Source organism: Chiloscyllium plagiosum, unplaced genomic scaffold (genome assembly GCF_037043375.1).
Source record: "Chiloscyllium plagiosum isolate Xiang-an unplaced genomic scaffold, Cpla_swu_hap1 HiC_scaffold_13, whole genome shotgun sequence".
NCBI lineage: Eukaryota > Metazoa > Chordata > Chondrichthyes > Orectolobiformes > Hemiscylliidae > Chiloscyllium > Chiloscyllium plagiosum.
This window is the reverse complement of record NW_028270151.1, coordinates 27,172,541-27,185,014: the sequence shown is the minus strand read 5'-3', so window position 1 is coordinate 27,185,014 and position 12,474 is coordinate 27,172,541. Positions and strand designations below refer to the sequence as shown.

General features: G+C 40.5%; 1 protein-coding gene across 1 annotated transcript in view; it reads left to right on the top strand.

Annotated features, from left to right (window-relative positions):
* The window catches only part of LOC122556105 (PHD finger protein 13-like), a 44,317-nt gene that overhangs the window by 12,613 nt on the left and 19,230 nt on the right, over positions 1–12,474 (top strand). Inside the window, exons 4-5 of the mRNA XM_043702563.2 lie at positions 6,310–7,006; positions 11,709–11,759. Of these exons, the coding sequence (XP_043558498.2) occupies positions 6,310–7,006; positions 11,709–11,759 (748 nt within the window). The remainder of the gene's footprint in view (positions 1–6,309; positions 7,007–11,708; positions 11,760–12,474) is intronic.

Sequence of the window (12,474 nt, the reverse complement as noted above, 5' to 3'; positions counted from 1 at the left end):
TTAGCTGAGAGTGGGTTTCCTCCCACAGCCCAAAAATGTGCAGGTTAGGTGAATTGGCCAAGCTAAATTGCCTGTAATGCTAGGTGAAGGGGTAAATGTAGGGCAATGGGTCAGGGTGGGTTGCTCTTCAGAGGGTCAGTGTGGACTTGTTGGGCCGAAGGGCCTGTTTCCACACTGTAAGTAATCTAATTTAATCTAAAAAGTGGTAGATGAGTTTAATTTGGGTAAATGTGAGGTGTTGCATTTTGGAAAGGCAAATCAGGGCATGACTTATACACTTAGTGATAAGGTCCTGGGGAATGTTGCTGGACAAAGAGACCTTGGAGTGCAAGTTCATAGTTCCTTGACAGTGGATTAGCAGGTAGATTGAATAGTGAAGAAGGCATTTGGAATGTTTTCCTTGATTAGTGAGAGAATTGAGTAAAGTAGTTGGGAGGTCATGTTGCAGCTGAACAGGACATTGGTTAGACCATTTTTGGAATATTGTGTGCAATTCTGGTTTCCCTCCTATTGGAAGGATGTGAGAACTGAAAGGGTTCAGAAAAGATTTACAGGGTGTTGCCAGGGTTGGACAGTTTAAACTATAGGGAGAGATTGTATAGGCTGGGACTGTTTTCCCTGGAGCGTTGAAGGCTGTAGGGTGACCTTATAGAGGTTTATAAAATCATGAGATCGTGGATAGGGTAAATAGACAAGGTCTTTTCCCTAGGATGGGGAAATCCAGAACTAGAGGGCATAGGTTTAGACTAGAGAGAAGATTTAAAAGGGACCGCAGAGGCTAGTGCATGTGTGGAATGAACTGTCAGAGGAACTGGTGGCAGCTGGTATAAGGACAACATTTAAAAGGCATTTGGATGGGTATGTGAATAGAAAGGGTTTTGAGGGATATGGGCTAAATGCTGACAAATGGGATTAATTTAGGCTATCTGGTTGGCATGGATGAAGTGGACCAAAGAGTCTGTTTCCATGCTGTACATCTCTCTGACTGTAAGGGTGACAATGTATGGAATGGGCTCATGCAGGACGGACGAAGCAAAGGTAGAGACCACAAAAACAAAGTGGATATAATGTAGGGACTGTATTTGTTTTGCCCACATCTGAGTGGCAAGTTGAGCACATGATTTAAACCTGTACCTTTATTGCAGGACCAATGGAGTGCCTTACTGCAGGTGCTGTGGCATTTTGGATGTAAATTTTCTTCTGAAGTCCTGTTTAACATCTTTTGTGGGTCAAAAGATAAAGTGGCACACTTTCAAGGAGAAGAGTCTTGTGTTCTGGCCAATATTTCTCCTTCAGTCATTCTAACAAAAAACAGATGAACTGGTCATAGGTTAATTGCTGTTTTGGGATACTGAGATGAGAAATTTATTAAGCAAGAGCATGTATGTGGAATGAGTTAGTATGTGGAACTCATTGCCACAGAAGGCTGTGGAGGCGCAGTCATTGAGTGTATTTAGGATAGGGATAGGTAGGTAAGGCCATCTGAGATTGCAGGGAGAAAGCAGTAGAATGGACTTGAGAAATATATCAGCCATGATCAAATGGTGGAGCAGATGTGATGGACCAAATGGCCTAATTCTGCTGCTCTGTCTATCGGGATCCTAGGATGCCCAGTTTAACTACTACATTTGCCCACAAACCAACAGATAAGCTTCAAACTCATATGAAGTTATGTGCTTAAATCATACACAATAGAACTAGCTTATTATCTTGTACAAACATGGCTTGCTGTGTGTTGGAATCTACAGATATCCAAATATTGCTGGTTTGGGTTTTTGAGCATCACCAGACTGTTAGAAAGTATGTGCATTAACTTGGAACAGGGTGTTTTGATTCTGGAGGAACCTTAACATGAGTAAATATTTTTGGCAGTGGTGTAGGGAAGTAAAGTACGATGTATTAAAAGCAGTGTCTATGTCTGCTATTTGGAGTGGGTGTGATGTGCATTATTGTTAATTGTACATTTAAATGTATGTAGGTGGTGGGTAATACAGGATCATAAGAATATAATACTTATATAATACTTGTATTCTTATACAGGAAGATGAAAAATATTTTATTCAATTGCTCAATGAAACTCTTGAGACTGCCATTTTGAAACTTCCATTGTATCTAGAATCTGTAGGAGGGGTAGGCATGAAGAGTTCCAGACTTTCACAAGTCTGGAAAGGTTGGCCCCTGGTTATTAGCTTTCAAGTTAACTTAGTTCAATTTAACTTAGGGAGTCCCTTGTTCTGGACTTCCCCGCAGAGGGAAATAGTGTAGCTACTCCAATTAGTATATGAAGTACCTCAATCAGATCATGCTCCTCTCCGAACCTTGTAAATTTGAGCAAGTATTGGAAAAGTTATGCGACTTTAACCCTTTAAAATTCCTGAATAATTCTGATGCATCTGTGCTGCATTCTCCAATTGTTTTTTAACAAAAAAGAATTGCAGATGCTAAATATATGAAATAAAAGCTCAAATTGCTGGATATACTCAGCCAGACATCTGTGGAGAGAAAAGCAAAGTTAATATTTCAGATCAAATGTCTAAGAACTAGAGAGCCACACCCCAAACATAGTTATTTCCAATAGGGTCTGACTGCAGCAAATATAGAGGCATGTTAACAGAAAAAAGAACCTCTATTCTGAGATTTTGCTGTGTCTTGCATTAGGTTTGTCCTGAGATTGAAGTTCTGGCCAGACTAGAACTGCTCATTAATTCAGTACACCTTATGACAATAACTAGCTTGCATGTTTAGCTCTGACGTGGCTCAGGCAAAGGTTTGTAAAGACAGCTAGCATTATTGTTAAGGTAGAATATTGTAGTCACATTGTAATGTCCAGACATGCAGCATTCATCTTAGACTGCCAACACAATGACCAACTGAGCTTACTCTTTCTCTTTCCTGTTTTCAGAAAGATTGACACAGCAAACCCAGTGCAAACTTGTTACCATCATCAACTCCCTCATGTTTTAAGTGCATGCGTGGGGTTGTTCCAAGCAGGATCATTATGGTCTGTTCCAGGATTATATTGTAACTCTCATTCTGGTTGATTGCATTAGATTAACAAAGTCACTGGAACATTGCACTGTGATTAGATTAGATTACATTACAGTGTGGAAACAGGCCCTTTGGCCCAACAAGTCCACACCGAAGCGCAACCCACCCATACCCCTACATTTAACCCGATACCTAACACTACGGCCAATTTAGCATGGCCAATTCACCTGACCTGCACATCTTTGGACTGTGGGAGGAAACCGGCGCACCCAGAGGAAACCCACGCAGACACTGGGAGAACGTGCAAACTCCACACAGTCAGTCGCCTGAGGCGGGAATTGAACCCGGGTCTCTGGCGCTGTGAGGCAACAGTGCTAACGACTGTGCCACCGTGCCACCCACGGTTAGCTCTTAATGAGTAAATCATTTCATATCATTTCAGTGCAGTGCTACAGAATCAATTCCTTGTTCTTGAAGCAGTGAGGGAAAGGTTAGAATGTGACTAGTGTTAGAATGTAACATTTTATGAAGTTTGAATTGGGGTAGGATGCAGTGAAACTGTGGTCTTGACTTGGACCCAAGTGCAGATACTACTCTGAGCCAACCTGAAAGTTTGGAAAGGTTTGGAAGATGAAATGGTTGGTGTGACTGCGTGGCTATGGATGTAGATGTTGACCGTAGGAAAGGTAGATGTTGGCTGCATGTAGCAGCACCCTAAACAGTTCTGCATGAGGTTTAAATGACTGAACAGCAAACAAATATGTCACGGTTCCTGGTTTGGGGTTTAATCAACTGGTAGTTAAGGAATAAGGGATCTGTAGTTAGGATCATTTCTTCCAAACCAGTGACTCCAAATATTGCAAGCAAGAGGAAACTGCACTAGATCCTGTGTTCAGAGAAATAAGTTAAAAGTACAAACATATGAACAAGAGTGGGCCACTCAGCCCTTCAAGTCTGCTCCACTATTCAATAAGATCATGACTAATCTGATCCACTCTACAATCTTGCATATCTCTGATTAATCTTTTGTGCCCTTGGTAATAAGAATCTATCTACCTCCGCTTTAACAATACTATAAGATTCTGCATTACTGCCTTTTGGGGAAAGAAATTCCAAAGTCACTCAACCCTCTGAGAAATATTATTTCCTCATCTCTGTCTTAATTGGGCAAACCCTTATTTTTAAATATGCATCCAGTCATAGATTCTCCCAAAAGAGGAAGTACCCGTTCCACATCCAGTCAGTCAAAACCCCTCAGGATCTTGTGTTTCAATGACCTCATCTCTGACTCTTCGAACTCCAGAGGAAATTAGCCTAGCCTATCTAGCATAGTCTCTTAGGCAATCCACTTATTGCAGTTAATGGTCTAGTAAAACTTCTCTGTACTGCTTCCAGTGCATTAATGTTCTTCCATAAGTAGTGGTTGGTCTAATGATGATCAAGAAGCCGTTGTCAATTGTCAGAAAAACCATCTGACTCACTAATGTCCTTAAGGAAGGTAACTGCCATTCTTACCTGGTCTAGTCTACTCGTGACTCCACACTTGTTATAATGTGGCTGAAACTTAACTGCCTCTGGGGATGGGGAATAAATACTGGTCTAACCAGAGAAGCTGACATCCCATGAGTAAATTATTTTAAAAGTTGGTACCGTAATATGCTGGTTTAGGGAATTATCCTAAAAATTCAATAAATTCCTCATCTAGACTACTTCTTTTCTAATTTTTCCAGTCTATACCTCACATTAATTGCTGTCTCCATTTGAGGTGTTTAAGCTCCGAGTCTTTCTTCCTTACCATAGTCCTGTCTTACTATATGTTTATCATTGGTGTCTGTACACAGCTCTCACAAGTGACCTCTTGCCTTTGTCATTCAGATCTCTACCCAGACTGCTGCCATGTTCTAGTTTTCTGAGCTACTCCACTTTTCGTAGCTTCCTGTCCTTCTAAATGCCACATACTCTTCCATATTCAGGTTACAAACTAGGCCACTCTGCTGCCACATCTCATTAGTAGCCATTAGATTGTACTTATTTATCTCAATTAGCACCTTTTAATTCATCCGTTTTGTTTCAAATAATACGTACATTTGAAAACATTTTAAAGTTTTACATTTTCTCCTTTTATTTATTTTGTAAATCTTATCTGCTGATATTTTTGATGTTATAACAGAAATAGGCCCAATGAATCTGTGCTGGTGTACATGCTCTACAGAGGTTTCCTCCTTTCCCACTTTATTACATTTGCAAACTATTTAATTTTGTATTCTGTTCTTTCTTATGGGCTTAACTAGATTTGTCTTCAATATATTAATGCTGTTCACCTAGACTACTTTCCATGGTAGCAAGTTCCACATTTTCACCACTCAATAGATTGAAACGATTCTTCCAAATTCCCTATGGGATTTATTAGTGACTATGTTGTACTTATGACCCCTAGTTTTGGTTTCTCCACATATTCTGTATGTCTGCCATATCAAATTTTTCATAACTTCAAAGATTTCTCTCCTGCCATTCCTTAACGTTTTCTTTTCTAGAAAAAGGAATCCCGGGCTTCACAATTGTCATTTCTCCGTTATGGATTCAAGAATAGATTAGTGAGCCAGGACTCCAGCTACAATGTGCAAGCAAGGTCACCCTTTTCACAGCTTCCCTGATTACTAATTTTGTGCTAAATTAGACTGTCTTTCATGTCCTGTGGACCGTAAAGGTCACGACTTCGAGGACACATCAATCTGTCGTCCCTCAAGGAGTGTAGTATCCACTTGTGGAAGTTGATGGTCTGGTTTAAGAAAGAAATTTCTGAAATATGGCAGCTTTTACTTTCAGCTATTTTTGTAGGTAACTGTCCAATGGATTATTAAAATTTCCAGACCTCTTATGTCATTTCAAGATGGTGCATAATGTGGAATAATGTACACCCCATCAAAGAAGGGACACATCTCTGCAAGGTCTGTTGATGATTGACCTTTGGAATTAAGGCTTTCTGACCAAACGGTGAATTGACATTTTTGAGATTACACCATAATTTCACATAGTGGTAAACTGCAATTTATATATGTATGTGCATGCATGCAAATCCATGAAATCAGAATTAAGATTTGACATTCAGAATAGCAAATCAGAGAAACATCACACTTGGGAAGTGTCTTTCTATTTGAAGGACAGTCACTAGTATTAGCATGTGTGGTGTGTAGTTGACGTGTTGCTGAAAACCTCCTAAAAGTAACCAGTGAGGAAACCTTGAAATGGAAATACTTTTCTCTTCTTGACTTTTCTCTTATGTTTAAAAAGTTTTTTTGTTATTTCCTTCTTCCTTCACAGCATGACCCTTGGATCCATGCAAGTCTGAGTCCTCGAAACAGCACTGGGAGCACGCTGGACAGTGATAGCTGGGAGTCTTCCCGCTCTTCTGACTCCCACGTTCTACACTATGGCAAAAAAATAAAATGCATGGTAGACAAAGAAGTGATGAAGCGGGGGAAGTCGGACAGCCTGTTGCTGGAGCGGCCAAATTTCACCAATACCTTGTTCGAGAGTCCAGAGAAAACAAAATCGGAGAAAGTGAAGAAGAAGAAGATTTCTTTGAAGAAATTGAGTCTTGACGGGGTGAGGAAGAAGAAGAGTTCTGAAAGTGTAAAGAGGATCAGTTTGGAAAATGGTACGAAGACCATGTCCCAGCCATCAGCTGAGATCACTAGACCAATAGAGGTCCGACAGATGATTGAAAAGGTGCCACAGAGTGAGACTGAGTCAGAGGAGGAGACTCTTAATAAATCTCACGAAACTAAAGAGATCAGCAAACAGACTTTGCTGCTGGAAGAGTTTGAAAGAGAGGCTGCAGATGCAGAAAGATCTTTGGTGATTGAGCAGTTCAAAGGACTGCAGGAAGATCAGGAAGAAAAGCACGAAGCAAGTGAAAAGAAGGAAGAACGGAAGGAAGGGGAAAATGAGAAGCAAGTGGAAAAGTGCAGCAAAGATCTGGAAGCAAGTGTAACAGATGAAATCACAGTGGGCTCAGGTAAGTTTATTAAGGAAATGTTAATGTGAATTTTCAAGAAATATAGTCAAGCTCCGGGCAGCTTCAGCATAAAACAATACAATCCTAGCAAAAAATCATAAAAAGAGAAGTCTTCCAACAGAGTTTTCTCTCGAGTTCAGATATCTAAAATATCAGTGATTCGAATGTCATTTTTAAATGAATTGAAAACCAATATGAGGAGATACTGAAGAAACGAGAGTTGCTTTCCTTGAATCTCAATCTCTCCGTAACCCCCTCTGCTTAAGTAGGTCAAAATCAATAATTCATTTTGATACAGCAAATAAAGGAGACATTGTTTGTACTGACAGGAGCATCACTGACATGAAGGAAAATATTTAAGGTAAGGGGCAAAAGAAGCAGAGGTAAGATGAAAACTTCTTACTCTGAATGGCCTACGATGCATTTCAGTGAGTGATGCAGACATCTTGACATTGTATAAGTTCCCCCTGTTCTGTTTACTGGGGATTGTGCAGCAGCTCCTTTCCCTTTCTTTCATTTACTTTCACTTCAGGACTGTTAAAATGGTCAATGATTTTTTTTTTTGCCTCCTCTTAACACTCTGGCACAAGTCTCCATGTCTTTTCCCGACTCACTGAAATCGTGTGTAGCTCTGTGACTTATTCTTGTATTTGTGAATATCAATGAATGCTTCCTGCGTTTTGAAAAGGTGAAGCTAAATTCTCTCCTTGAACTATTGTGATCCAAGTCATAAATGTGTGCACACAGTGCTACGTGTGTGGGTACTATGTGGTTAATTTTTATGGGGGTTATGGTCAATTGCAAACAGATGCCTTACTAACCAGCAACCAATATCTATGCTACTGCATCTCCGTCTTGCACAGGGCCCCTCAATGCCTATTTTCTGCTCACTGCCCTCCACCACCGCACATGGCACTGTACAGTGAGGGTGGAGACAGGTGAGCGAAATGGAGCAAGTGAAGGGTCCGAAACAGTTAATGAAGCAGTCAGTAGGGCACTAGGGTATTGGGAGTGGGACAGTAAGCATGTCAGAAAACATATCACCATTCCTTTGGTGTCACTGGAAAAATCAGTCCTTTCTTATTGCTCAATACTCAACATAAAATAGCTTATTCTTTACTTGCTATCTCAGTATACTGGAAAACCATCTGGCACGCTTTCAATGGATTCATCCATTACAGCATTTGAGCTAGTTCGGTTTACCTAAATCTGTATGTAGATTGAAGTCCTTCATGATTACTGTGTTCCCATTTTTTCTGATTTATACTCTATCCTACATGGTTACTATTGTTTGTGACCTATAAACAACTCAGCAATGTTTGCTGCCCTTGATATTTTGTAGCTCCACCCAAAACTGAATCTTCATCTTGATCTTTGATTTTTTTTGAATACAGTACTAATCTCATTCTTTGTTAATACCATATTTTCCTGTTTGTCAACCTTACCTGAATGTCAAATGTCAGTTCCCAAGCCTTAGTCACTCTGCAGCCGTGACTCCATAATGGCAAAATGCTAATTCATCAACCTTGTTGCAAATGTTGTGTTCTTTTTAAAATTATTTTTGCAGCCTGTAGCTTTGTCTGACTTTGTTTCCTGTTTCCCTCTGGTACTTTGCTCTCTTATGTTGGCTTTGGTGCAAGTTTGCCTTCAACTGGGTATTCTGACCAGATGTGACAAATCTTATAAAAACGTTTTTATAACAGGAGAGATGTTGTGGAGATATGGATATCATTGGTATTGAAGAATCCAACTGACACTTAGTACAACTAACCATTAAGTACAAACATTAAATTCTTCAGGCACATGGGTGGGTTAATGGTAAACTAATATTTAACAACAGAGGAGCATGCTTCAAAGGACCTGAGGTAAAATGAAATATGAGATTTTTATATCATCACCGGCATATGCTATAATAGTGATAATATGATGAACGTGTCTCTTAAAAATATACTGACCGTAAGATGTAATACTACTGACTTTGCTCTTTAATTTACCACATCTTCCCTCACATGATCCCTCGCCCCTTACTATTTAATTTATAGCCTTCTCAACTGCCCTAGCTACAAAGCTCATCAGAGTACTAATCCCAGCATGGTCATGAAAAGACTCTCCCAATCGCTAAACTCTGACTTACGCACCCCCCTCCCCCCCCCCCCCCCCCCCCCCGACCCCAGTCTGGTCGCTCTCTCTCTTCCTTAGTCAGGTGGTTGTTTTCCTTATTATCGTGCTGTCTTGCCTTGTGGCAAACAGAATATAGAATATTCCGCAACACATTCCTCCTTTGTCCAGAGCAGATGCTTTAAAGCCTAGTACTGGGCATGCAATACAGCTTTTTGAACTCTGTCTCTGCTGCACTAAGAGGTGTCTAATCACCATATCTACGAACTATGTTTTATTGACTCCCCCACTTTTACGTGGTTTCCTGCACTGTGGTGTCATGGTCACTTCACTCATTCATCTTGTGCATCACGTTCTTCCACACAGGCTGCATCAACCCTGTACCTGTTGGAAAATTGCAAGGGCTGAGGCTCCCCAAACATTGGGAGTGTTCTTCACTGACATACCTGTCTTTCACATCCTGAAATGTGAACCAAAGCAGGTGACTCTATCCCCTCTAAGGAAAAAAAATCTACGTAATTTGTTCACCCCTCTCTGTTGTAGTCTTGGCCTCTGACTCAATGATACTGAGTCAATGTTCCTCCAGCCATATACATGTAATGCAGATGTGTTTGCGTTGGATCATGCGTGTTCCTGAACACTCACATTCTATAGTCACCACACATTACTTGGTTTGCCGTATTTATAGCATTTAATAAGTCAATAACTTTCACTAATTAAATGTTAATGAATGTCCCTGGTCCTGCCTGTGCTTATATTCGTCAAAGTGAATGCCTAAAATTCACCGACTAGAGGGAACACCTCAACAGCAAATCTTTACTACTACTAGCAGTAAGCTCTACTACTGCTAATAAGACATAGCAATTTCTAAAGTTGCCTGCAATATGAAAGGAAGATGAATCCGATAAATATTTGCCAAATGGTCAATTACCAAATTTCCAAAGATGTCATACTCTGAATTTTCTAAGATCTTGGGTGTACCTGGGAGCCATTGATTGGATTGCAGTGGGTCAGTTCAGATTGGTTCTCTGTCCCCGACCAACCCACTCCAAGAAAGAATTATCTTGCTTTAAAAAGCACAAATTTCTCACCATCCATCACGTGTGCACTCTGGCAAGTGTGCAAGGATGGCCAATTGATAATGAAGAATGAGTTATTTGTTAACCACACTATTTTAGTTTCAAACTATTGAACCATTGCTCATCCTGTGTATTTTATTTCCTACCATTTGAAGGATGTCAGTGAGTTAGAATTGATCTTGAACAGTGGACTGGAATTGGAAATAACAAATAGCTCATTCCTTTTACACTCTGCCCAGCTGGTTCTGATCCCTCATCCAAGTGCCCAGTTTTTTTTCTAATTCTGACAATTTATGCAGTGAATGTAATCAAGCTGGAGCCTTGGCATGCTCACTGGATCATAGTCAAAAGCAAAGGGCATTTTTTATTTAACTGACCCTGTCCCTCCAACCCAAAAAGAACACTTTGCCCCACTTTTTGATGAGTGATTAAACAAGTTGGATAAAATATCACATGAAACAAACAGAAAATACTGGAAAAGCTCAAGTCTGCCAAAATCTCTAGGGATAGTGTCAGATTTAATGTTTTGAGTCTAATATGTCTTCAGAATTTCTCTTTCTGCCGATGCTGCCAGACGTACTGAGTTTCTCCAAAATTTTGTGTTTCAGATTTCCAGCATTGGTTGTATTTCTGTTTCATTTGGTAGATCTCGTTACGCTATTTTTCAGACAAACACACTGAATCGGTGCGGATTTCACCAATGTCCCCCATCCCCCGCAACCCCAGATCCAACCTTCCAACTCTGCATCACCCTCTAGAACTGACCTACCTGTCCATCTTTCTTCCCACCTATCCACTCCATCCTCCTCACCGACCTATCACCATCACCCCCCCCCACCCCCCCCCCACCTTCATCTATCTATTGCATTCCCAGGTACCTTCCTCATACCCATCCCATTTATCTCTCAGCCCCCTTGCCCCCCTCCCCCCAATTCCTGATTAAGAACTTATGCTCGAAACGTTGACTCTTCTTCTCCTCTGCTGCCTGACCAGCTGTGCTTTTCCAGCACCACACTCTTCGAAGCAGAGAGTTATTCCCATTGTGTCAAACAATAGTTATCTCTAGCTCAACATGTTTCCCTTCTAAAAAAAAAATTGGTCAATATTATATTGCAATTTTTGGGAACATGCAAATTAGCTGTACACAAGTGAGGGCCTGGTGTTGTTGTTCTTGGATATGTGATTGAAGAATGCAAACATGCTTTACTCCCCAAAATAAGTGTCTGTTCATTACTAACACTTGGTCCCAATGTGGTCGATGGTGAGCTCAGTGCTTGTGGAACAAGAATTCCTCCATTTCGAGACAGATTGAAAACATTTGTTGGGAAAGGGTAATTGGGAATGTAGGATCAAATTATAAGGATGGAACTAAGTTGAGATCTGATTTGAATAGAAGAAGGGCTGAATGGGTATTTCCTTTTCTGTAAAGTTTGGAAATTTTCTTCGTTTGAAGCAAGTGTCCTTCAGAGTGAGATGACTAATTTTATGTCTCATTTACCTTGCAGGTCCTCCTCCTAACACAGACACAGTCACCACAGAAAACCTCAAGATTGAAGGTAAACTTACTAATGGACCTTCTGATAATGAGACTATCTAGACCATATTTCTTTCTCTCTTACCAATACTACAATGTTTTTCAGTTCTATTCCATCATTCTTTCTAAGCTTTCAATGCTCTTCTCATTCATTCTTCACACTGTATCCTACCCCTTAAGTTTTTGTTTTTGGTTTCTTGTGAGAGTTTGAACTCTTCCCCTTCAGCTTTAAAGAACCCAAATAGTATGTTGAATAACTTCATCCCTTCTCTTTACCTGTACTCTATTTGAACCTTGACATTGTAGTGTGACTCTTCCCTTGGCTTTGTCATCTTCTTTGGAGAACTTGCACTGCATACTCCAATGGTTTCCATTACTGGAGGAATCCTGTATGCCTGAGGCCATTTGTCACTTCTCTTACCCCCCCAACATCACCCCAACCCCTAGCCTGTAGCCACTGACCTATATGGGCTTCTGATGCATATACAATTTTAAACTTCTGACCTTTATTTATACGTAAAACATTTGGTGTCTCTAACGCCATGCTTCCTTATCTCAGCAAGCTCCTCCAGTGATACCACCCCCTGATGCATCTCCGTGCTTTTCTAGATTTTCATATTTGCCGATCCTCAAAACCATCACTGCACTATTATCGGCTATGCCTTCAGTTGCTTGGGCCCTGATATCTTAAGGTATTGCTAGAGGCAAGGAATTAATAGATAGAAAGTTGTGCAAAA